The following is a 22,695-nucleotide window of genomic DNA, read 5'->3' as shown; positions in this document are numbered from 1 at the left end:
TGTCAGTTGTTTGAATTCACTTGAGTAACATACCTTTTTTCCATGGTTCCTTAGGACTATTTCATTCTTCCCCACCTGGGCAACATATTACCCTTCAGTTCCTATTCTGGATAAGCATATCATTTGCACTCTGGAATAACACTAGAAGAATCAGAACTCCTGCACTCTTTCCTAATGGCTCATTCAGGTTGAACTCCTCTAAATGTTTCTCATGATGTGCTCCCTCTGACTTTGTTCATCTAATAGACACCCTGGACCCCACCCCTGACTCCTCTCATCTCTGATTTTACCTTTCCTATGGATTTGCTGACAGTAACTGAAGACAGTGTTTGCTTCTGGGCATTCTAGTTGTGAGACCTTGTTTAATGACTTGAAATGTAATAAAGCTGCAATGAAGGAAATTATCACAGACAAGTGTAAGTCATAATTCCACTGCTCAAGAAGTTGTGAAGCTAAAATTGGCCAAGATTGCCCCTACTGTGACTAAACAAAATTCATGTTGGAGTCTCAGCACTGAGGTTGCTTTCTCATGGACATTTTCATGGCAGGTTCTCTCTCCAAAACTAGAGCAGATTCTTCATCTATCTTCTCCTTCAGAATCCTGCATTTCCAATTGTAACATTTGTTTCATAGTAAGGGACTTTTGAATGAACTCCGGGAGCTGGTGATGGACAGGGAGGCCCGGCATTCTGTGATTCATGGGGTCGCGGAGAGTCGGACACAAATGAGCGACTGAACTGAACTGAACTGAATGGACTTTTCTGTGTCTTAGTTCAGTTTCTTTCTCGGTCCTTCACACTAGATTCCTAAATTAAGCTCTTTAGAAAGATTATTCATGCCTTGTTTATCAGTTCAGTTCAGTTCAGTTCATTTCAGTCGCTCAGTCGTGTCCAACTCTCCGCGACCCCATGAATCACAGCACGCCAGGCCTCCCTGTCCATCACCAACTCCCGGAGTTCACTCAAACTCATGTCCACAGAGTCGGTGATGCCATCCAGCCATCTCATTCTCAATCTCCATAAATGCAACAATTGTCTCATAATAGATACTAAAGGAGTAATTATCTAAATGCATTCCTCAATATATTAATATATGCATAAAGTGAGATTCAGGACTTCCCTGGTGGCTCAGGTGGTAAAGAATCTTCCTTCAATGTGGAAGACTAGGGTTTGATCCCTGGGTTGGGAAGATCCCCTGGAGAAGGGAAAGGCTACCGATTCAGGATTCTGGGCTGGAGAATTCCATGGACAGAGGAGCCTGATGGGGGCCCATGGGGCCGCAGAGTTGGACACAACTAAGTGACTAACATGCTCAAAGAGAGATTCAAAGCTAAGAAAGAGAATGTCTCTTATTTTCCAAGGAAATTTTCCATCTTCACATCCAGAAATCCCAAGGAAACTTGTTCATGGCATCCATACAAGAGGTTCCCCATCTTTTTCCTACTTGTGCTCTGTTTGGGCTCATGGTCCTTGAAGCCCCCTCTGCCACAGATCAAAATTACAATGAACAGAAAGTCCTCCCAGGAGTTGCTCTTCACAGGTTTGGAGCATGAAACACCTTGTAAAAATGAAATTTACTACTCCTTCTGCCTAATCTAGCATCCAACAGAAAACTTGTTGAGTCAGTTTAATCTACTCAGCAATTCTCTCTTTCTTACCATGGATTTAGGAATATAGATGTTCCCAGGCTCTGAACAGCCATATCCCTGCTTCTACACAAGGCAACTTTCCTTGCCTCTATGTTCTAGCTTCCCATCTCTTTCCTTAGCTGATACACAATCTGAGAGAATTTCTTAAAGTGGTATACAAATGGTTGATAATTGATAAAATGGTTTCTGATTCAAATTTTGTGTTTGTTTGTTTTTCTGTATGATCAAATTAAGGGGAGAGATGATGGTAGCAGATAGTGTTGGTGGTGATTTAAATTAGAAACTAGTCTGTATATTTAGAATATGTGTATGAAGAGGTAGAGAATAGGGGTGAAAGTAACCTCTTTGTACAGTCCTGGAGCCATCATAGCCCTGTGCCAACTCATGTTCTTGCTCAGACAACAAAGAGAGACCTGAGTGCCATAAAATAAACAAATAACCCTAGTAGGGTTAGAAACATCAGACACCACTGTAACCTACTGGGCTTCCCAATGTTCCCAGTTCGTATTATGGTCCTGATTATTTTAGTTTCTGGTTGTCCAGGATCTAGGCATCCTTTGGCTTCCATATTTCTTGAATCTTGATGGAAGACAACACTTCTTCCAGATATGGGATCTGATAAATAGTTTTTCTAATAATAAGACTAAAAGTCTTCCTTTGTAGCTCAGGTAAAGAATCTGCCTGCAGTGCAGGACACCCAGGTTAGATCCCTGGTTCTGGATGATCCCCTGTAGAAGGAAATGGCAACCCACTTCAGTATTCTTGCCTGGGAAATCCCATGGACAGAGGAGCCTGGTGGGCTATAGTCCATGGTGTCACAAAGAGCTGGATATGACTGAGTGACTAAACAACAAAACTAAAAAGTTGAAAAATAGACAAATGATAAAGATATTTAATAATAAATTTAACAAAAGATGAACAAGTTTTCTGTGACTATGTCATTGAAACAAAATATACAGGCATAAGTAAGTAGAGAGAAATATTTTCTTAATGATTAAGAAGATTCATTATTTTATTTAATATGTCAATTTATTTAAAATTAACCTGCAAATCAATCTACTTCTAAGTGAAATTCCACTGATCATCCTGTAGAACTTGATAGGTGATTCTGAAATTCATACAACAGTGAAAATAGCCAAAGACAACCACAACAATTTAAACATAAACTGTCAATGAGAGTAACCCCTAACAGACCCAGAGAGTTTTGAAAAGCTATAGCATGTTGTAGTGTAGTGCTTGTGTGGAATTAAATACATAAACAGAAAATAATAAAAAAGCACAGACTCATAGATATAATAATACTTAAAAGAAGTAATATTTGTCAGTCTACTCTTTTCTGTTTGAGAGTAAACTTTGTTTTTCTACATGTTTTTCATTGGAGGCTAATTATTTTACAATATTATAAGAGTTGACTGACAAAAAAAGAAGTAATATTGAAATAGTTGAAAAAGATTGGCTTATTCAAGAAATAGTGCTAACCTAATTGGTTATCCATATGGAAAATAAAGGGCTTCCCTTGTGGCTCAGCTGGGAAAGAATCCGCCTGCAATGTGGAAGACTTGGGTTTGATCCCTGGGTTGGGAAGATCCCCTGGAGAAGGGAAAGGCTACTTACTCCAGTATTCTGGCCTAGAGAATAGTCCATGGGATCGCAAAAAGTTGGACACGGCTGAGTGACTTTTTTTTTTAATTGAAAATAAAATTTTATCATTATTGTTGAGTACACAAAAAAACATATTCAACTAAAGACGTGAATGTTGAAAAGAAAACCTGAAAGTGTTTAAAAGAAATACAGAAGAATGAAGAGACACATGGACAAATAGGTAGATAGATAGATAGACAGATAAATAGGTAGTTATACTACTGTAAAATGGAAGATACCAAGAAACAGAGACAATGATACTCACAGACTAAGAGATGACATTTATAATGTATATCTATGACTAATGGTGATTTAATATCCAGAACTCCTAGAGTGTCTGTGAGTCAGTAAAAATTAAAAAAAAAATTTCCAAATGAGATTGAACAATGTTGAAAAGAGGAAAATAATGTGCTAAAAGAGATATGAAAACACTTTTATCTTCACTATAAAATTTGAAAACAAAATAAATAACAAAGAGATACCATATTTTACCAATAAAAATAGCAAAAATGGCAAAAGCCTAATAATACCAAATATTGGTGCAGTTGTGAAGTAATGATTCATAATTTATGGTCAGTGTAGATTAGTGTAACCTATGCAAATCTATTTGGGAATATCTATTAGAGGTGAAAGATGTACCTGCTTTATGATACAGCTACTGACTTTTATCTAAATGTTCTTACCTCTTGTGCAAGGAAATATGTACAAGAATGTTACCGCTGCTCCATTTTTAAACAATGAAAATAACCTAGCTGTCCATCAATATAAGAAAAAACAGGTGAAAGTAAATAGACTAATAAATTAATATATACTAATATACACTATTAAAACCAATGAACTTTAGCAAAATAATAACATGAATAAATCATAATGCAAATACACATTTATATTATAACTTTTATAGAGTACTTTAAGTATGCAATGCCATGTCTCTGAAGTGTTTGCATGTGTATATGTGCATTAAGGTATAAAAACCATGTTGAAAATGATAAATAAGAACTCTGGAAATCTCCTCTTGGGGAAAAAGGGAAGCAAACTGAAGTGAAAAATGTTACATGGACGGTGTCAATTCTATCTGGAAAAAAATCTGAGGCAAATAGGCAAAACGTTAAAACATTAACATTTAGTCAAGTGATCATTATATCATCCTCTTTATTTTACAACTGAAGCATTTTCTGGAAAAAAAAAAAAAACTTTCAAAATGAAATTAAAAAGAAAAACAAAAACCAGATTCTAAAACTGGATATGAGAGCTTTTGTGTTTGTGTGTTTTCTTGCATGTCGGGCAGTGGGTGGTGAGGGTGGGTAGGAATGTTTGAATCTCAGAGCCCAGAGACAGGTTCCACTCAACTTTATTTGAAATTCACAGGGTAGAACACACTTTTGAATAGCAACTCTGAGATTCAGAATGCTCTTCACCATATTGAGTGGAAATTTACTGTGTGAATCCCATGGGTACACTGAAGTATAAAGAAAATAGAATTCAGATTGAGATTAGAGTTGGAATACCATTTCTGCCACTTACCAGCAAATAGGCCACTAACATCTAAATTTCCTTATTTTCAAAATTAGGAAATACATATAGATAATAACATATTTGAAAAGGTCTACCTTACTGGAATTTAAAATGCAAATTAATATATTAACATCTTGTTAATAACCAAATATTGAAAAAAAGTAGTTAATAATCAAGATCCATGCTGACCAGTATGTGGTGAAAGAGGGATTTTCATACACTGATGTGAAAGCATAATCTGATTTGTTTTCTGTAGAGAGCAAAATACATTAAAAGACTTAAAAATATTCATACACTGTGTCTCAGAAATACCACACTTGGAATGGAATTCTATTTTAATCAAATAATTGTAAATGGAAAATAAAGGTTTTAGGATGCAAGCTCCTTATGGACAAATATTTGTTATCCTGTTTGGTCACAGAGGTAACTTCAATACCTACCTTAGGGCTCAATAAATAATGTTTAAATAACAGATATATTAATATTACAAGTTAGTTGTTTTATTATTCATAATAAGAAAAAACTGTAATCATTCCAGATATCTAGGAAGAATATCACATAGATTTTGGCATTTTCATTTGATAAATTATTTGTTGCTTTGAAAAATAATATTTAAACACTTAGAAAACCATTTTCAACACTATATTAAGTGAAAAAATTAAAAATATATATTTGAAAACACCTGCTGGATAAAAGCTTTAAAATATACCCATAGAAAAACATTATATAAAATTTATTGTTGTGCATTTCTCCATCTTTGCATTACTCAAATTTTCCAAATAACACATTCAGTTTTGTAACCTAAAGAGGGTTTTCTGCAGCAGATGTCTGGAGCTAAAGCCTAGAGACTGAATCCTATAAATTTAGGGTTCTCCAGCCTCAGGTGGGCTTCCCTGGTGGCTCAGATTATAAAGCACTGCCTGCAACGCCGGGTGACCCGGGTTCGATCCCTGGCTTGGGACGATCCCCTGGAGAAGGAAATGGTGACCCACTCCAGTACTCTTGCCTGGAAAATTCCATGGACAGAGGAGCTTTGTAGGCTACAGTCCATGGGGTCCCAAAGAGAGTCGGACAAAACTGAGCGACTTCACTTCCAGCCTCAGTGAGCCCATGAAAGGAGCGAAGAATGAAGGCAAGGTAGATGAGAGTCACGACAGCTCCTGCCCATGGGCCTCCAGCCCTGGGGACTCTTTGTTTTTCCCAGGTAGATCCCTGGTGTTTCACATGCACAGAAGTAGAGCAGGATAAATTCTTCCATGATAGACCCCGCCTGATACTCCTCAGTGACACTGGTGCCATCCTGCCTACCCTCATCCTTTTTCAATACTGATGACCTAGCTTCTCTTTTTAAAAGCAGCTGCTGGTGAGTCTCCACTACTGTCCTGTGCCAGGGTCTCAGGGGGTCATAGGAGAAGAAAGGGAGAAAATACAGGGAGGAGGGAATGTAGAGATTTCCAAGAAAGCAATGATCTGGAAGGAGGTAGTCTGAGTTCTGGCTCCTCTCCTAACACTTAAAAGACTTTAGACAGGTATGTTCTCTATGTTGGACCTTGCTTGATTTTTTCAAATGCAAAATGAAGTCTTGGAATCCAGGCTCTCACAGAAGCTCTTTCACTTCTGATATTCAGTGTGTTTGGACAGACCCAGAGCCAGAAAGGGGATCAGTTCTCTTGCTCCCCCTAGAGAACTGGGGGTGACCATCTGCACTATCATATTACTTGGATTAGAGAGAGGGCTGCCTCTCTCCTCCTGATCTTGGTCTTCATGGCCAGGCCATTTCTTTCCTGGCTCCTATCTGGAATCAGGCTCCAAATGCCTTCAGGATATCACAGGCCCTTTAGTCTCCACAGACACCTCTCTGGTGAGCTGGCTGGTAGCTTTTCCTTTTCCTCTTATCCATCAAATTACCATTTATTTATCAACACACATATTAAGTGCATTTTATGTCCCAGATCAGTTAAAGCAGAGATGGTCCTGTCTCAGCTTTTGTGAAAAGACACCCCCTGTGACTTCCCCAGCACTTGGGACCCACCCTCCCTCTTTCAAAGTCCTCTGCTACCCCATTCATAAGAGGTATGTTGACAGGAGTTTGACAACTGTGGGAAGGTTCTTCCTCGTTCAAAGGTGAGATGTCTGATCTATGTCCTTGTGCTCAAGCATGGCTCCATCTGCATCTTCTCCTACACACAAGGAGCAGCAGTCTCCACCACTAATTAATTTTTTAAAATAGAATATATTGAGTTGAAACATGAATATTTAGAACACACAGATGAGGTAGAGATCTAATTGCTCACTTCATAATGAATATCACTGTTTTCATGAATTTCCTCTTTTGGTCTCGACTATATCTCTTTTGTTGTGAATATTTAAAATGGATTACTGTAAGCCATGACTATGTACTGGCAAATGGACTCTGTTGGTGTCATAACATAGAGAACAATCTTCCATTTTTAGGGAAATCTCATTGGAACATCCTTTTCAGGAAGAATAATCCCAACCCCATCATGGTCTGCGTATAAAATTTTCATTTCCCCCAGATCTTTAGACTATTCTAAAGTTTGTGAAAACAAGACCCGACCCCAAACTCTAGACACAGCTAATCAGGACAAGAGGTAAGCACTGGCTTAGTTTTTCACATAAAAAAAAGAGTGGTGTCCCCTTGTGTTAGACACTGCAGTGGGCCCCAGTGGTCTAGTTGAAATTTTTTTTAAGTGGATAAAAATCAGGTTATAAATACACACACATATATAGGGACTGTATTCTATGCTATGCTACACTAAGTTGCTTCATTCGTGTCTGACTCTTTGCAACCCCATGTACTGTAGCCTGCCAGGTTCCTCTGATCATGGGTTTTCCCAGGTTAGAATACTGGTGTGAGTTGCCATTTCCTTCTCCAGGGGATCTTCCCATTCCAGGAACTGAACCTGCGTCTGCATTGACAGGCAGATTCTTCACCATTGAGCCAAGTGGGAAGCCCTTATAAACAAAGAAATAAATATAAAATGTATAAGATGTATATCTATACATTTACAACTTTAATGGTGCTATAGCAAAGGAACTATGTGCATACAGAGAGGGATTTGCCTAAAGCCTACAGGTGAAAGTGAAGAGACATTTGTCAGAGAAATGGTATCTGTACTGTCTTAAAGAATTAGCAAATATTCACTGGTCAAAAAAACAAGGTGCTTTCTGTTAGGAAAGTAAAATATAAACAATATAAAGATTAGAAACAAAACAAAAAACACATATGGGGAATTCTCAAAAAAAAAAAAAAAAAGCAACATGGGCTTGTTAATGGTGGGAAATAAAAAATTTGGAAAGATGCCAAAGAAAGAAAGGACTGGGCAATGATGGAATATTATTAACACATCCTTTTAGGACTGCCCACTTTGGAATTAGATAGTGTAGTGATTAAGAACACACCTAAAAGCACTGGCTGGTCCCACTTTGAACTTACAAATCTCAAATATTCTTCTGTCAGTGCCTGGAATCCTACTACATTGCTCTTGGACACCTATTTTCTCTCTCTTCCTATTTTTTTCCTCTTTATCTTATGAAGATAGGAATGCACTTTTCCTCCCGAAGAACTGCTTTATTGATACTGCGCAGCTGTCCACTCAAGTAGTCCTGTGGAAAATAATTGAGAACTGTGATTGCTCAGGATCAGAAGCAGACAGGCTCACAGCAGAGGGAAGTAGCAATTTTGACAAGGTCATAGTGCTAGAGTAAGCAGGGATGATTTTATTCCCAAGTATTCTTGCATGGAAAATCCCATGGACAGAGGAGCCTGGCAGCCTACAGTCCATGGGGTTGCAAGAGTCGGACACGACTTAGTGACTAAACCACCACCACCACTCCTCTGAAACTGTTCTCAAGGTCAGCTGTAACTTCCACATTGCTCAATCCTTTAGTCAATTCTCAGTCCTTATAACCCTGACCCCTTGACAACATCATATATAATTAATCCCTCTTGGCAAAACCAACCAATATAATATTGCAAAATAATTTGCCTCCAATAAAAAATAAATTAATTACAAAAAAAAAAAAGACCACAAGTGCCACACAGCTGACAGCAATATCCTGTTTTTAAAAAATTAAAGAGAGGTTAGTTAAAAAAAAAAAAAAACTGATAAAAGATCGCATTCTTCTGATTTTATTCTGACTGGCATTTTCCCCACAGTCTCTTTCAGTGGAGTCTTTTCTTCTCCAACTCTAAATATCAGATTTGTACAGTCAATACTGGAAACTTCTCCCTACACCAACATCTTACGTTTCTGTATCCTGCCTATATACTAATACCTCTCAAACATGTATCTCTTCTTCAACTTATTTCTGAAGTCCACATTTCTACTACTGAGTCAATGAAAATGAATAGGTGAAACCTTGTTGGGGGAGGTGACTATAATCAAAATTTTCGACATGCTTTTGAAATAACAGTGAAACACCTAAATGCAGATGCTCAGCCTACTGCTAGACATATAAAAGAAGACGAGAATTATAGCTTTGCATTTGACATTCATCAGCTTAAGTACGGTAAATAATTACGGGAATGATGATGTTGTATGAGGAGGAACAATAGAGTAAGGCCAGAAAGTTTCCAAGGATAAAAGCAGCTATATCTCAGCAATGATAAATGAAGAAAAGTCAGTATTCTTTTTAACTGCTGGTTCAAATGTATTCTTGTATTACTCAGCAATTAAAAAGAATACATTTGAATCAGTTCTAATGAGGTGGATGAAACAGAGTGAAGTAAGCCAGAAAGAAAAACACCAATACAGTATACTAATGCATATATATGGAATTTAGAAAGATGGTAACGATTGTATGCAAGACAGCAAAAGAGACACAGATGTATAGAACAGTCTTTTGGACTCTGTGGGAGAGGGCAAGGGTGGGATGATTTGGGAGAATGGCATTGAAACATATATTATCATATGTGAAACGAATCGCCAGTCCAGGTTCGATGCATGATACAGGATGCTCGGGGCTGGTGCACTGGGATGACCCAGAGGGATGGGATGGGGAGGGAGGTGGGAGGGGGTTCAAGATGGGGAACACATGTACACCCGGGGTGGATTCATGTCAATTTATGGCAAAAGCCAATACAATATTATAAAGTAATTAGCCTCCAATTAAAATTTTTAAAAAGTCAGGAAAGAAGACTGAGAAGAAATATAAATGTAGAGAAAATCTGTTATATTCAAAGAAAGTGTTAATCAGATAGTTTGGTATAATAAGTGATAACAGTGAAGTAGAGGATATCAAAGCTGATGATGGTCATGATCTTTGATCTTTGATGGTCATCAAAGCTGATGATGGTGTGTTTGTGAAGCTGAAAAATTAATAACCAGAACTTCCATTTATTCTCAGCTCAGCCCCTGAAGAATGCCAGTCCAATATCCCCTCCGTCCTCACATTGTGCTCCTGTCCAACATCACGCAGTTCAGCCCCATGCTCTACCTCACTGGCTTTCCCGGATTGGAAACCATCGAGCACTGGATCTTCATCTTCTTTTTCTTTATGTACCTCGTGGCCATCTCAGGCAACTGCTTCATCCTGATAATTATAAAGACCAACCCTCGTTTGCACACACCCATGTACTATCTACTCTCCTTTCTGGCCTTCACTGACCTGGGCCTGTCAGTGTCCACCTTGCCCACTACTATGGGAATCTTTTGGTTCAAGTCCCATGGCATCTACTTTGGAGCCTGCCAAATCCAGATGTTCTGTATCCACTCCTTTTCCTTCATGGAGTCCTCAGTACTCCTTGTCATGTCCTTTGATCGGTTTGTGGCCATCTGTTATCCCCTGAGGTACTCAATCATTATCACTGGCCAGCGAGTGGTCAGGGTAGGCCTCACTGTCATTCTGCGGGGACCTGTGGCCCTCATTCCCATTGTTTTCCTCCTGAAGACTTTTCCTTATTGTGGGGCTAAAGTCCTCTCCCATTCTTTCTGCCTGCACCAGGAGGTGATACACTTGGCCTGCACAGACACCACCTTCAACAACCTGTACGGACTGTCATTGGTGGTCTTTACTGTGATGCTGGACCTGGTGCTCATTGCACTGTCCTATGGGGTCATCCTGCACACAGTGGCAAGACTGGCCTCCAAAGAGGAGCGTCTCCGAGCCTTCCAAACATGCACCTCACACCTCTGTGCTGTGCTGGTATTCTTTGTGCCCATGATGGGGCTGTCCTTGATTCACCGCTTTGGAAAGCATGCTCCACCTGCTGTCCACCTTCTTATGGCCAATGTCTACCTCTTTGTGCCTCCCATGCTTAATCCAATCATATACAGTATTAAGACCAAGGAGATTCGCCATGTCATCAGCAAGCTCCTGGGTTAAAAATTCCACTGAGTGCCCAGAAGAAAGTCTCAAATCAGGCCAAAGATTGGCAGTATTTAGTACCTGTTATCACACCTTTTGTTTCCCTAGGCTTTTTTCCACTGCCCTAAATAAAATATGGGTGAATTTCTTTCTTGAGTTATGAGTTGGTAATGCTGACTTTTTCTTGCTTGAAATACAATGCCTTCCTCTCTATATAAGACTTAGATATTTTGGTAGCAGCAAAACTGCCCAGAGGAAGACTGCTATCAAAGTGTAAAAACTAAAGTGAAACTAAGCAAATACTGAAGAGTAATCAGCAAAGAAGCACATAGAACAGAACTTACAAGGGAACAGATAAGTGTCAGTTGTTTAAATTCACTTCACAAAATGTACTTTCTTCCATGGCTCCTTGGGACTGCCTCCTTTCTCAGCTGGCCAAAATCTTTCACTTAAGTTTCTATCCTGCATAACCCATATCCTTTGGACTCTTGAGTCACATTGGAAGAATCAGAACTCCTGTACTCTTTTCTAATTTAAACTCCTCCAAATGTTTCTAATGATGTGCTCTCTTCTAGCCTTATTCATCTAGTAGACACCCTGGACCCCACCCCTGGCTTTTACCATTTCTGATTTTATCTTCTGTATGGATTTATTGACATTAACTGAAGTCAGTGTTTGCTTCTGGGCATTTGAATTGTGAGGTCTTGCACAATGACCTGAAATGCGACAAAGCTCTAATAAAGGAAACTACCACAAATACATCTAAGTCATGTTCCTGTTGCTAATGATACTGTGAACCTAAAAATGGCAGAAATTTCCCCTACTGTTGACTAAACAAAATTCATGTTGGAGTCTCAGCATTGAGGTTGCTTCCTCGTGGACATTTTTCAGGGCAGGCCTCCTGCACAGACAGATTCCACACTGAACTTCAGTTGAAATCCACACTGTAGGCCACACTATTGAAGAGCGATCCTAAGACTCAGAATGTTCTTCTCCATACTGAGTGGAACTTTACTGTCTATGGATCCGACTAGTAGAATGAGGTCTAAAGAATAGATTTAAGATTTAGAGTTGGAGTTCAATTCCTGTCACTTACTAGCAAATAGGCCACTAGCACTGAAGTTTTCTTATTTTTGAACTTAGGAAATATGGATACATAATAGCATATTTTAAAATTTCTACTTGGCTGAAATTTAAAATGCAAATTAACATATTTAAATCATACTAACAAGTAAATATTGAAGAAAACAGTTAATAATGAAAGTCTGTGCTGACAAGTATATGTAAAAGAAGGATTTTTATACACTGGTGTGAAAACATAATATGATTTGGCTTCCCTGGTGACTCAGACAGTAAAGAATCTGCCTGCAATGTGGGAGACCTGGGTTCAATCCCTGAACTGGGAAGATCCCCTGGAGAAGGGAACAACTACCCACTCCAGTATTCTGGCCTGGAGAATCCCATAGACAGAGGAGCCTGCAGGCTACAGTCCATGGTGTAGTAAAGAGTGGGACATGATAGTGACTTTCAGTGTCCGCAGGAAAAAAAATGTATTAAAAGACTTTTAAAAATATTCATATGTCCTGTCTCGGAAATACCACTCCTTGAATCTATCTTAATAAAACAATTAAAAATGGAAAAATAAAGATCTTACAGTGTAAGCTGGAAAAGGAAATGGCATCCCACTCCAGTGTTCTTGCCTGGAGAATCCCAGGGACGGGGGAGCCTGGTGGGCTGCCGTCTATGGGGTCACACAGAGTCGGACATGACTGAAGTGACTTAGCAGCAACAACAACAACAGTGTAAGCTCCTTGGAAACAAATATTTCTTTATCTTTTCTTTAGAAAAAAAAAATGTTTGGCCATCCCATGAAGCTTGTGGAAATCTCAGTTCACCCACCAGGGATCAAACCCAGTACACAGCAATGAAAGCCCAGAATCCTATCCACTAGGCAACCAGGAAACTCCCAAATATTTGTTTTTCTGTTTGGTAACAAAGCTAACTTTAACATCTATATCAGGACTCAATAAATATTGCTAAATTAATAAATAAAATTACAAGTTGTTTTATTATTCATAATTTAATTTTTTAATTTTATATAGAGTATAGTTATTAATAATAAGATGTGTTACTCACAGATGTACAGCAAAGTGATTCAGTTTTACCCATACAAGAATCCATTCTTATTCAAATTATTTTCCCATTTAGATTATTACAGAATACTGAACCAAGTATGCTCTGCTATACAGTAGGTCCTTGTTGACTATCTGTTTTAACAGTGGAAACAGTGTCAGACTTTATTTTTTTGGGCTCCAAAATCACTGCAGATGCTGATTGCAGCCATGAAATTAAAAGACGCTTGCTCCTTGGAAGGAAAGTTATGACCAACCTTGATAGTATATTAAAAAGCAGAGACATTACTTTGCCAACCAAGGTCCGTCTAGTCAAGGCAATGGTTTTTCCCGTGGTCATGTATGGATGTGAGAGTTGGACTGTGAAGAAAGCTGATCGCCGAAGAATCGATGCTTTTGAACTGTGGTGTTGGAGAAGACTCTTGAGAGTCCCTTATACTGCAAGGAGATCCAACCAGTCCATTCTAAAGGAGATCAATCCTGGATGTTCATTGGAGGGACTGATGCTAAAGCTGAAACTCCAATACTTTGGCCACCTCATGCGACGAGTTGACTCACTGGAAAAGAGTCTGATGCTGGGAAAGGTTGGGGGCGGGAGGAGAAGGGGACGACGGAGAATGAGATGGCTGGATGGCATCACCGACTCTGTGGACATGAGTTTGAGTGTACTCCGGGAGTTGGTGATGGACAGGGAGGCCTGGCGTGCTGTGATTCATGGGGTCGCGGAGAGTCGGACACGACTGAGCGACTGAACTGAACTGAATGTGTCCATATCAATCCCTCCAAACCTATAAATACCCCAAATATCTAGGAAGAAAATTGTAAATTATGGCATGTTCAATTTTGTTGTTTTGCTTTTGCAGGCATAGACAGACTTTTTATATCCATTTCCTGCAAAAGACAAAGATGTTCTCTTTTTTTTTAAATTTTATTATTTTTTTTATATTTATTGGAGGCTAATTATTTTACAATATTATATTGGTTGGTTTTGCCATACATTGACATGAATCTGCCCCGGGTGTACATGAGTTCCCCTTCCTGAACCCCCCTCCCACCTCCCTCCTCCCCTTATCCTCCCTCTGGGTCATCCCCGCACACCAGCCTCGATCATCCTGTAACATGCATCAACCCTGAACTGTTGATTCGTTTCACATATGATAATATACATGTTTCAATGCCATTCTCCCAAATCATCCCACCCTCACCTTCTCCCACAGAGTCCCAAAAACTGTTCTATACATCTGTGTCTCTTTTGCTGTCTCATATACAGGGTTATCATTTCCATCTTTCTAAATTCCATATATATGCGTTAGTATACTGCATTGGTTTTTCTTTCTGGCTTACTTCACTCTGTGTAATAGGTTCTAGTTTCATCCACCTCATTAGAACTGATTCAAATGCATTCTTTTTAATGGCTGAGTAATACTCCATTGTGTATATGTACCAAAGCTTTCTTATCCATTCATCTGCAGTTGGACATCTAGGTTGCTTCCACGTCCAGGCTATTATAAACAGTGCTGCGATGAACATAAATGCTGGAGAGGGTGTGGAGAGAAGGGAACCCTCTTACACTGTTGGTGGGAATGAAAACTAGTACAGCCACTGTGGAGAACAGTGTGGAGATTCCTTAAAAAACTGGAAACAGAACTGCCATATGATCCAGCAATCGCATTCCTGGGCATACACAGCGAGGAAACCAGAATTGAAAGATTTTCTCAAAGACAGAGATTGTGTCTTATCTTTGCATCCAAGTATATGACCCAAAGCTTGTAGTTTCTACATATTTACTGAACGAATGAGGGTGAAGAACTGCTTGGTAGGAAGGAGACTCTCAAAGGGGAGGCTTCTCTGGGGAAGAGGATGAAGGACTGAGGGTCAACTGATACTTTTTTTATAACAGCAGTTAGTGGGAGGACAGAAAGAAAAAGCATCTGATCTGCTGGTATATCTCATGGTGCTCCAAAGACTAAGTTCTGGGACAGCGCTGATCCCTCTTTGGTGTTTGTAAGATCTGCATCCATTTAAAGAGTTTTCTCTGAGGCCGGAAGACTCAAGGGAGAACAGATAGCTTTACAAGTGCAAATGCAACAGATGCTGTTATCCTGAGTCAATCAGAAAAGGCTGGGATGGGAGTGAGGACTAAGAAGAGCCGCAGAGATTAGGAAAGCAGCTACAGGCAGCAAAGGGCCAGTAAGTTGTTGAAAGCCCTTTGGTTTGTGGACAGAGGCAGCCAATCCAATGACCTCTCTGATACTTCTTATCTTGCAGGTCTGTAAGTTATAGACTAGGGCAGCTTCCAGGGTGATGGCAAGTCTGTGGTTAGACCTGTTCTATGATAGTTCTCCATGATCATTTTGGCATCACTAGGTTGGGCTCGGGAATGGAGTGATACAGGATTGTAGCAGACAAGGAATCATAATCTCAACAACTTTCTCCCCTCCCCCAGTGGATGCTCCTTCCAACACTTCAGAGCAATTCTTTCTCATTACTATTAAGCCCAATAGTTTCCCTGGAAAGGAGGCAGGGAACAGGTAAAAATCTTCCATCAAAAAAGAAGCTAAGTTGCAGAGTATCTGGTCCTTTCACCAAATGTGGCTGGCATGTCCAAAAACCACTTATGAGCTCTGAGTCCCTTGAATTTCTTGATGTTCAGTGTCATCAGATCAGTTACTAACTTATAGCCCACAGAAGGCATAAAGGGAAGAGCAGGCATGCATGCTATGTGCGTGCATGCTTGAGTGCTCACTCAGTCGTGTCTGACTCTTTGTGAACCAGTGGTCTGTAGCCCGCCAGGCTCCTCTGTCCACAGGATTTTTCGGGCACGAATCCTGGAGTAAGTTGCCATTTCCTCCTGCAGGGGATCTCCCTAACTGAGAAATCAAACCCTCGTCTCCTGCATTGGCAGGCAGATTCCTTACCACTGAGCCACCTGGGAAGCTACTTCACCACCACACTGTATATTGAAATTGTGTCTAGAGTTGAGAAGCCTGGACAAAGGGCTGTGAGAGAGTCCCTGGCCTCCTTCCCTTGGGCACCTGCTTCAAGCTCCCAAGTCCCTCCCTTTGTTCCGCAGGCTTCCCCATATCAGCCCCTTGGTGTCTGAGCGCCTCCCTGTTTCCTATCTTCCCAGTTACTCAGCCCTGCCCTTTGTCTTCTGCTGTCTCACAAGAGATTTACTTCCTGAATCTCCCGGCCCTCTTTTATTTGACTCCCACTCTGCTCTCCAGGCTTTAAAGGTAGCACTTGTGGTAAAGAATCCGCCTGCCAGTGCAGGTGATGTGGGTTCAGTGCCTGGGTCAGGAAGATCCGCTGGAGGAGGGCACAGCAACGCGCTCCAGTATTCTGGCCTAGAGAGTCCCGTGGACTGAAGCAACTCAGCATGCACGCACTGCCTCTCCTCCTCTCTCTGCGTCTCCCTCTGCCTCTCTCCCAACCACTTTCACCTCCTGGGCTTCCTATCAATGTGTTACTTGACCTTTCCCTTCATAATTCCTCCGTCTGTTTTGTCATCCCATGTTTTCTCTCTCTGTCTTTCTGCCATCATCCTCTCTCTTCTCTCTGATCTTAGCTTCTCCATTCTCCAGACCCTTTAGCCCAACCCTTTAGGCCTCACACCCCCCTCATCTTCTGCTCCTCGATTTCTTCCTCTAACCTACACAACCCTCTTTATCTCTTACACTCAGCTTGTCTTTTCCTATCCTTCATCTTTCTCATCAACTTTCATCACCATTCTTCTTCTTCCACTCTCTCAAGAAGCCTCCGCTGCTTCTTGAGCCATGATTATCTGCATCTCTGCCTCTCGACATATTTTTGTGAAGGCCACCATTTCACCGTCTCTCATTCTTCCCCTGTCTGACCCTCACTATACCTTCTCCTGTTCCCCATCCTCATCCTTCATTCTGCCCCTCAGCCTTGCTTTCTGTCTCTCAGCGTAAGCTGTGGTCTATTCCTCAGGATCCCCTTTTATCCTTGTCCCTCAATTCCTTCTTCAGTCCATTAGTCTCTCTGAACATCCCTGATCTTTCAAAGGTATAAGGCACTTGATGCTGATATCAAAAGCACCCCGACATTAAAAAGGAGATGGAGTATATTTGTATATAATAGGAGAAGGTAAGTGCAAAGAAAATAAGGGAAATTACAAGAAAATCAGCATTTGGTTTGGGAGCAGGCCGTGCATGCGTGGACTAAATCCCTTAATCATGAACAACTAAGTTGCTTCAGTTGTGTCTGACTCTACGATCCTATGGACTATAGCCCGCCAAGCTCCCCTGTCCATGGGATTCTCCACGCAAGAATACTGGAGTGGGTTGCCATGTCCTCCTTTGGGAACTTTTCTTGTGAGCCTCTCGTTAGGTAGTCCTGGTTTTTAGTATGTAATAAACTGATTTGAGCAAGGAAAAGGCTTTGTTATTGTTGTTTCTGTTTCAAGGTACACACACAATATGAACTTTTTGAAATACCTGTTTAGGAAACATTGCTCTAATAAGTTTGTTGTTGTTCAGTTGCTCAGTTGTGTTCTACTCTTTGAGAACCCACAGAAAGCAGCACACCAGGCTTCCCTGTCCTTAATTGTATCCCAGAGTTTGCTCCAACTTATGTCCATTGAGTCAACAATGCTAATCAATTTACCCAATTCATTAAAGTTATGTAAGCTGTGTTGGACCTCCACCTCAGATTTGAGGAAGAGATATGTTTAAAAACACAAAGACTGAAATGAATATTGAAAACAAAAACAAAGCAAACAAAAAATCAAGGGAGCTGGCCCATCAGTGTACTCAAAATAGATTTGAAAAAAAGACATCTCAGGAATTAGAGCAAAAGTAGCAGCTTTAAAGATGTAGCCTACATAAGATGAATTAGTGTGAGTTTGTAAGAGGAAAAATGAGGTTCCCAGGGGACCTGCGAAGATGTTTGAGACATAAGATACTTGATAGAGAGACCTGGGTTCTTTGAGAAGATTAGCAAAATACTAGTTCTCCTGATCGCATGGACATGCAGAAAGGTTCACATCATGACAATGAAGAGATAGAGGGGAGAGCAGATTGCATGAGGAAACCCTTTATGGGCATCTTCACTTCACTTTAAAATTTAGAGATCATTTCTTCCATAGGAAAAGCTTGAGGTGTTAAAGTCAAACGAAGGCAATTTGGGAGTAACAATATTTCTGAGAATCTGAGCATTCTGCTAAGATTGAGCTATGTAGATTTTTTAATAGAAGTTAAAAAAAAAACAACTGTCTTTCACTAGCTGGTTCAGAATAAGAATACAGAAAACCCTTGCTGAGATCTTATGTCATCAAAGTAAAAGATTACATGGGAATAAGGGAAAGAAGAAAAAACAGGAAAAGGACAGGTTGTCTGTGAGGGCAAGGGTTTACTGCAAGGTCATTGAATTCCAGGGAGAGCAGAGAGGCCAGACCAGCCAGCAGGGCATTATTCCCCTATGACAGCATAACAGCTCATGTTCATTGGCCTAGTTAACTTGAACCCATGGCCACCTTTCACAGAACAAAGAGGACTCTTGAGAATGATGATGTGTCCACCTTACCAAGCGCCAACCTGAGTTTCTACATTCCTGTTGACGGGCTTCCCAGGCCTGGAGTGGGCTCACCTCTGGAACTCCCTGCCCATTTGTGTAGGCTACCTTGTGGCCCTTCTGGGCAATGCCACCATCTTGCATTGGGTACGAACGGACCCTTTCCTCCACCAGCCCATGTACTACTTCCTGGCCATCCTGGCTGTGACAGATTTGGGCCTGTGCTTGTCCTCAGTGCTGGGTGCACTGTGGTTAGAGGCCCAGATGGTGGACCTGGTGCCCTGTGTTCTGCAACAGGGCTTCCTACACTCCTCCTTCGTGGACTCTGCCGTGCTCTTTGCTATGGTTCTGGACAGCCTGGTGGCCATCCATTTCTCACCGCACTACGCATCTATGCTCACGGGGCCTTGTGTGGCATTGGTCAGGGTCTTGCTGTGCCTGCTGAGCGCTGTCATCACAACCGCACCTTCATTGCATCTCTTGAAATTTGACTACTGTCACCGTGGAGCACTGTCCTATGCTTACTGCCTTCAGCAGGACATGATCCACCTGACTGGCTCAGATACACATTTCAACAGACTCTATGGACTGTGCATCATCATGCTGGCCATGGGCTCTGATGTTCTTTTCACCCTGCTCTCCTATACAATCATCCTCAGTACTGTGCTGGCCATTGCCTCTGCTGGGGAGAGGTTCAAGGCCTTCAACACTTGTGTCTCCCACCTCCTGGCCGTGCTCTGCTTCTCTGTGCATACACTAGGTCTGTCCATCGTACACAGGTTTGGGAGCCACACTTCACCCCTGGTGCACACCCTATGGGCCATGTCTCTGTGCTCTTCCGACCCTTGATGAACTCTGTTTTTTACAGCGTCAAGACCCAGCAGATCCGCAGGGCCATCCTCGAGGTGCTCTACCTAGGGAAGATACAGTGAGACAGTAGAGATGAACCAGGGCAATTTAAAATGAGGAATGCAGTAAAGCTTCTTTCTAGAGTCTTCCTATCACAAAACAATTTCTGTTCACTTAGTTTGATCTGTTGATTGTACGTCATTCCGTTCCATTTCGTCGCTCAGTCGTGTCCGACTCTATGCGACCCCATGGACAGTAGCCTACCAGGCTTCTCCGTCCATGGGATTCTCCAGGCAAGAATACTGGAGTGGGTTACCGTTTCCTTCTCCAGAGGATCTTCCCGACCCAGGGATCGAACACGGGTCTCCTGCATTGGAGGCAGACGCTTTAACCTCTGAGCCACCAGGGAAGCCCTTTGTACGTCATTAATTCACTCTAACGTTGAGATATAACGTATCTTTATTGCTACTTGTATATACTTATATTGCTAGTTGCATATGTAGTTATAAATATAGAGGAAAAAGTTTTCTTACATAAAAATGATTGTCTTTTACATAAGTGTCTGCAAGTTTAAAGTGACTTCTTTTTCTCCTTTTTCATAAACTGCATGAGATACTAACACTTTATTTTTTATAATTTTATTCATTTATTTTCGGCTGTGCTGGGTCTTCATTGCTGCTCGGGTTTTTCTCTCGTTGCAGTGAGCAGGGACTACTCTCTAGTTGCTTCACAGGTTTCTCATTGTGGTGAGTTTTCTGGTTGTGGCGCATGGGCTCTAATAGTTGCAGCTCCTGAGTTCTAGAGTACAGGCTCCGTACTTGTGCTTCACCAGCTGGATAGCTCCATGGCGCATGTGATCTTCCCTGATTAGGGAGTGAACCTGTGTCTCCTGCATTGGCAGGTAGATTCTCTATCACTGAGCCACCAGAGACGCCCTTAACGTGATTTTTGTATTTTATCTTCTACTGACTTATTAGAACATTAATTCTATAATAATGGCATTAATGATAAATTACTCTGATGATGTGGAAAGTTGAATCATCATTTCATATTCCTTGGATTAACTAATGGATATACCACAATTCCTCATAATATAATAGTTCTATTATATCCTTTCATCAAAGTAACCATGTAGATTTAAGCAAAACCTTCCAACACTGCTTTTTTACCCTCATTGTTCATATTTGGATGATTCATATTTGGACAGTTGAGTTTCAAGCTTAGAATTATAACTCTGTGAGTCATAAGCATATAGCTGGTCTTAAAATTCATAAAAGTGAAAATGACATTTAGGGAAAGTAAGTATAGGCAGCCAAAATAGTTTTCAACAGAATACTAATAGAACATAATATTTATTATGCTGTTTAATAGAACCATAATATTTATGGTTTTGTTAGAGTTCAGTTCAGTTCAGTCGCTCAGTCATGTCCGACTCTCCGCGACCCCATGAATCACAGCACGCCAGGCCTCTTTGTCCATCACCAACTCCCGGAGTTCACTCAAACTCATGTCCACAGAGTCGGTGATGCCATCCAGCCATCTCATTCTCTGTCGTCCCCTTCTCCTTCTGCCCCCAACCTTTCCTAGCATCAGAGTCTTTTCTAGTGAGTCAACTCATCGCATGAGGTGGCCAAAGTATACAATCAAGAAAAGGAGACCAGAGCGAAGATTAATGAGACAAGAGGAACAATATAAGAATATGGGGTCAAAAAAAATTTTTTAATGGAGAAAAGGATTCTTGTTTTCTGATTCCATATGTAGGGAGCTTGATTATATCACTCCATTATAACAAATAAGAAGCAAAACAGACTGAAAAAATCAATAAACTCTTCTTAGATCCATAAGAGAGGGGAAGATACAGAGCAAAATGCTGTTCCCAAGAATAAAGAGACAGATGGATAAGTCATGACTTCAGTTCAGTTCAGTCATCCAGTCGTGTCCAACTCTTTGCGACCCCATGAATCACAGCACGCCAGGCCTCCAATGCAGAGCCCCTTGAGCAGAAGCAAGTGCAGCCACCAGTGTCTGGACAGGAAAAACTGATCTGTAATTGAGTATTACTGAAGGCTCAATGGGGACAACAGAATAAAAAATTCCCAAAGGATTAAGTCTTAGGAGAGATTTACCCCCAACTAGCTCTGTTTGAGTCCACAGTAAATATCTGAGAAAAATTATCTCAGGCTTTTTCATCAAAAGAAGAGGAAAAGGAACCGTGTTGTGATATGTCAGAACACTGTTTCTTCTTTAATAAAGTCTGTCCTCAAGGGAAACTAGTTAACCAACCAGCTAAGGTATATTATCAATGTCTAACTAAGTGGGGAAGGGACATAACAAACTTCACAGGTGGCTCGACCCATCCTGTCTCACCTAAGGGGCGAGAGAGAAAAAAAAATAAGAAGCACTTATGAGGTTCACAGTCCAGAGGTATAGACCCACTAAAAGGCTGAGACCTAATCATAAGGCTATAGAATGCCTTTCCTGCCCTCACACCTCATCACCACATTAATAAAGGCTCACTTATCACAGTTCCTTTTACCAGGTTCATCACGAACAGTTATCAAGGAAAAAAGTTCAAGTCATACCAAAGGCAAAAATCCCACAATTTTAAAAGACAGAACCAGAATCAGAATCAGATTCGACAAGAATGCTGAAAGTACTTCTCTCTGTATAATAGGCTCCAGTTTCATCCACCTCATTAGAACTGATTCAAATGTATTCTTTTTAATGGCTGAATAATACTCCATTGTGTATATGTACCAAAAGCCTATTATACAGAGTGAAGTAAGCCAGAAAGAAAAACACCAATACAGTATACTAACGCATATATATGGAATTTAGAAAGATGAAAATGATAACCCTGTATACGAGACAGCAAAAGAGACACAGATGTATAGAACAGTCTTTGGGACTCTATGGGAGAGGGTGAGGGTGGGATGATTTGGGAGAATGGCATTGAAACACGTATGTTGTCATATGTGAAATGAATCAATAGTTCAGGTTCAATGCATGTTATAGGATGCTCGGGGCTGGCATGTGGGGATGAAC

At 40.7% G+C, this 22,695-nt stretch overlaps 1 protein-coding gene and 1 pseudogene across 1 annotated transcript; both read left to right on the top strand.

The window, feature by feature from the left end:
• Positions 1-10,189: 10,189 nt before the first annotated feature.
• LOC129553916 (olfactory receptor 51M1-like) lies at positions 10,190-11,152 on the top strand. Its single transcript, XM_055422598.2, has one exon. The coding sequence runs from the start codon at positions 10,190-10,192 to the stop codon at positions 11,150-11,152; it is 963 nt and encodes a 320-aa protein (XP_055278573.2).
• Positions 11,153-18,252: 7,100 nt separating this feature from the next.
• Positions 18,253-19,733, top strand: LOC129553609 (olfactory receptor 51L1-like; annotated as a pseudogene).
• Positions 19,734-22,695: the final 2,962 nt, after the last annotated feature.

Source organism: Moschus berezovskii, chromosome 14 (assembly GCF_049115385.1).
Source record: "Moschus berezovskii isolate FMDL1 chromosome 14, NW_MosBer_1.0, whole genome shotgun sequence".
Classification (NCBI taxonomy): domain Eukaryota; kingdom Metazoa; phylum Chordata; class Mammalia; order Artiodactyla; family Moschidae; genus Moschus; species Moschus berezovskii.
This window is presented reverse-complemented; position numbering and strand designations above follow the sequence as displayed.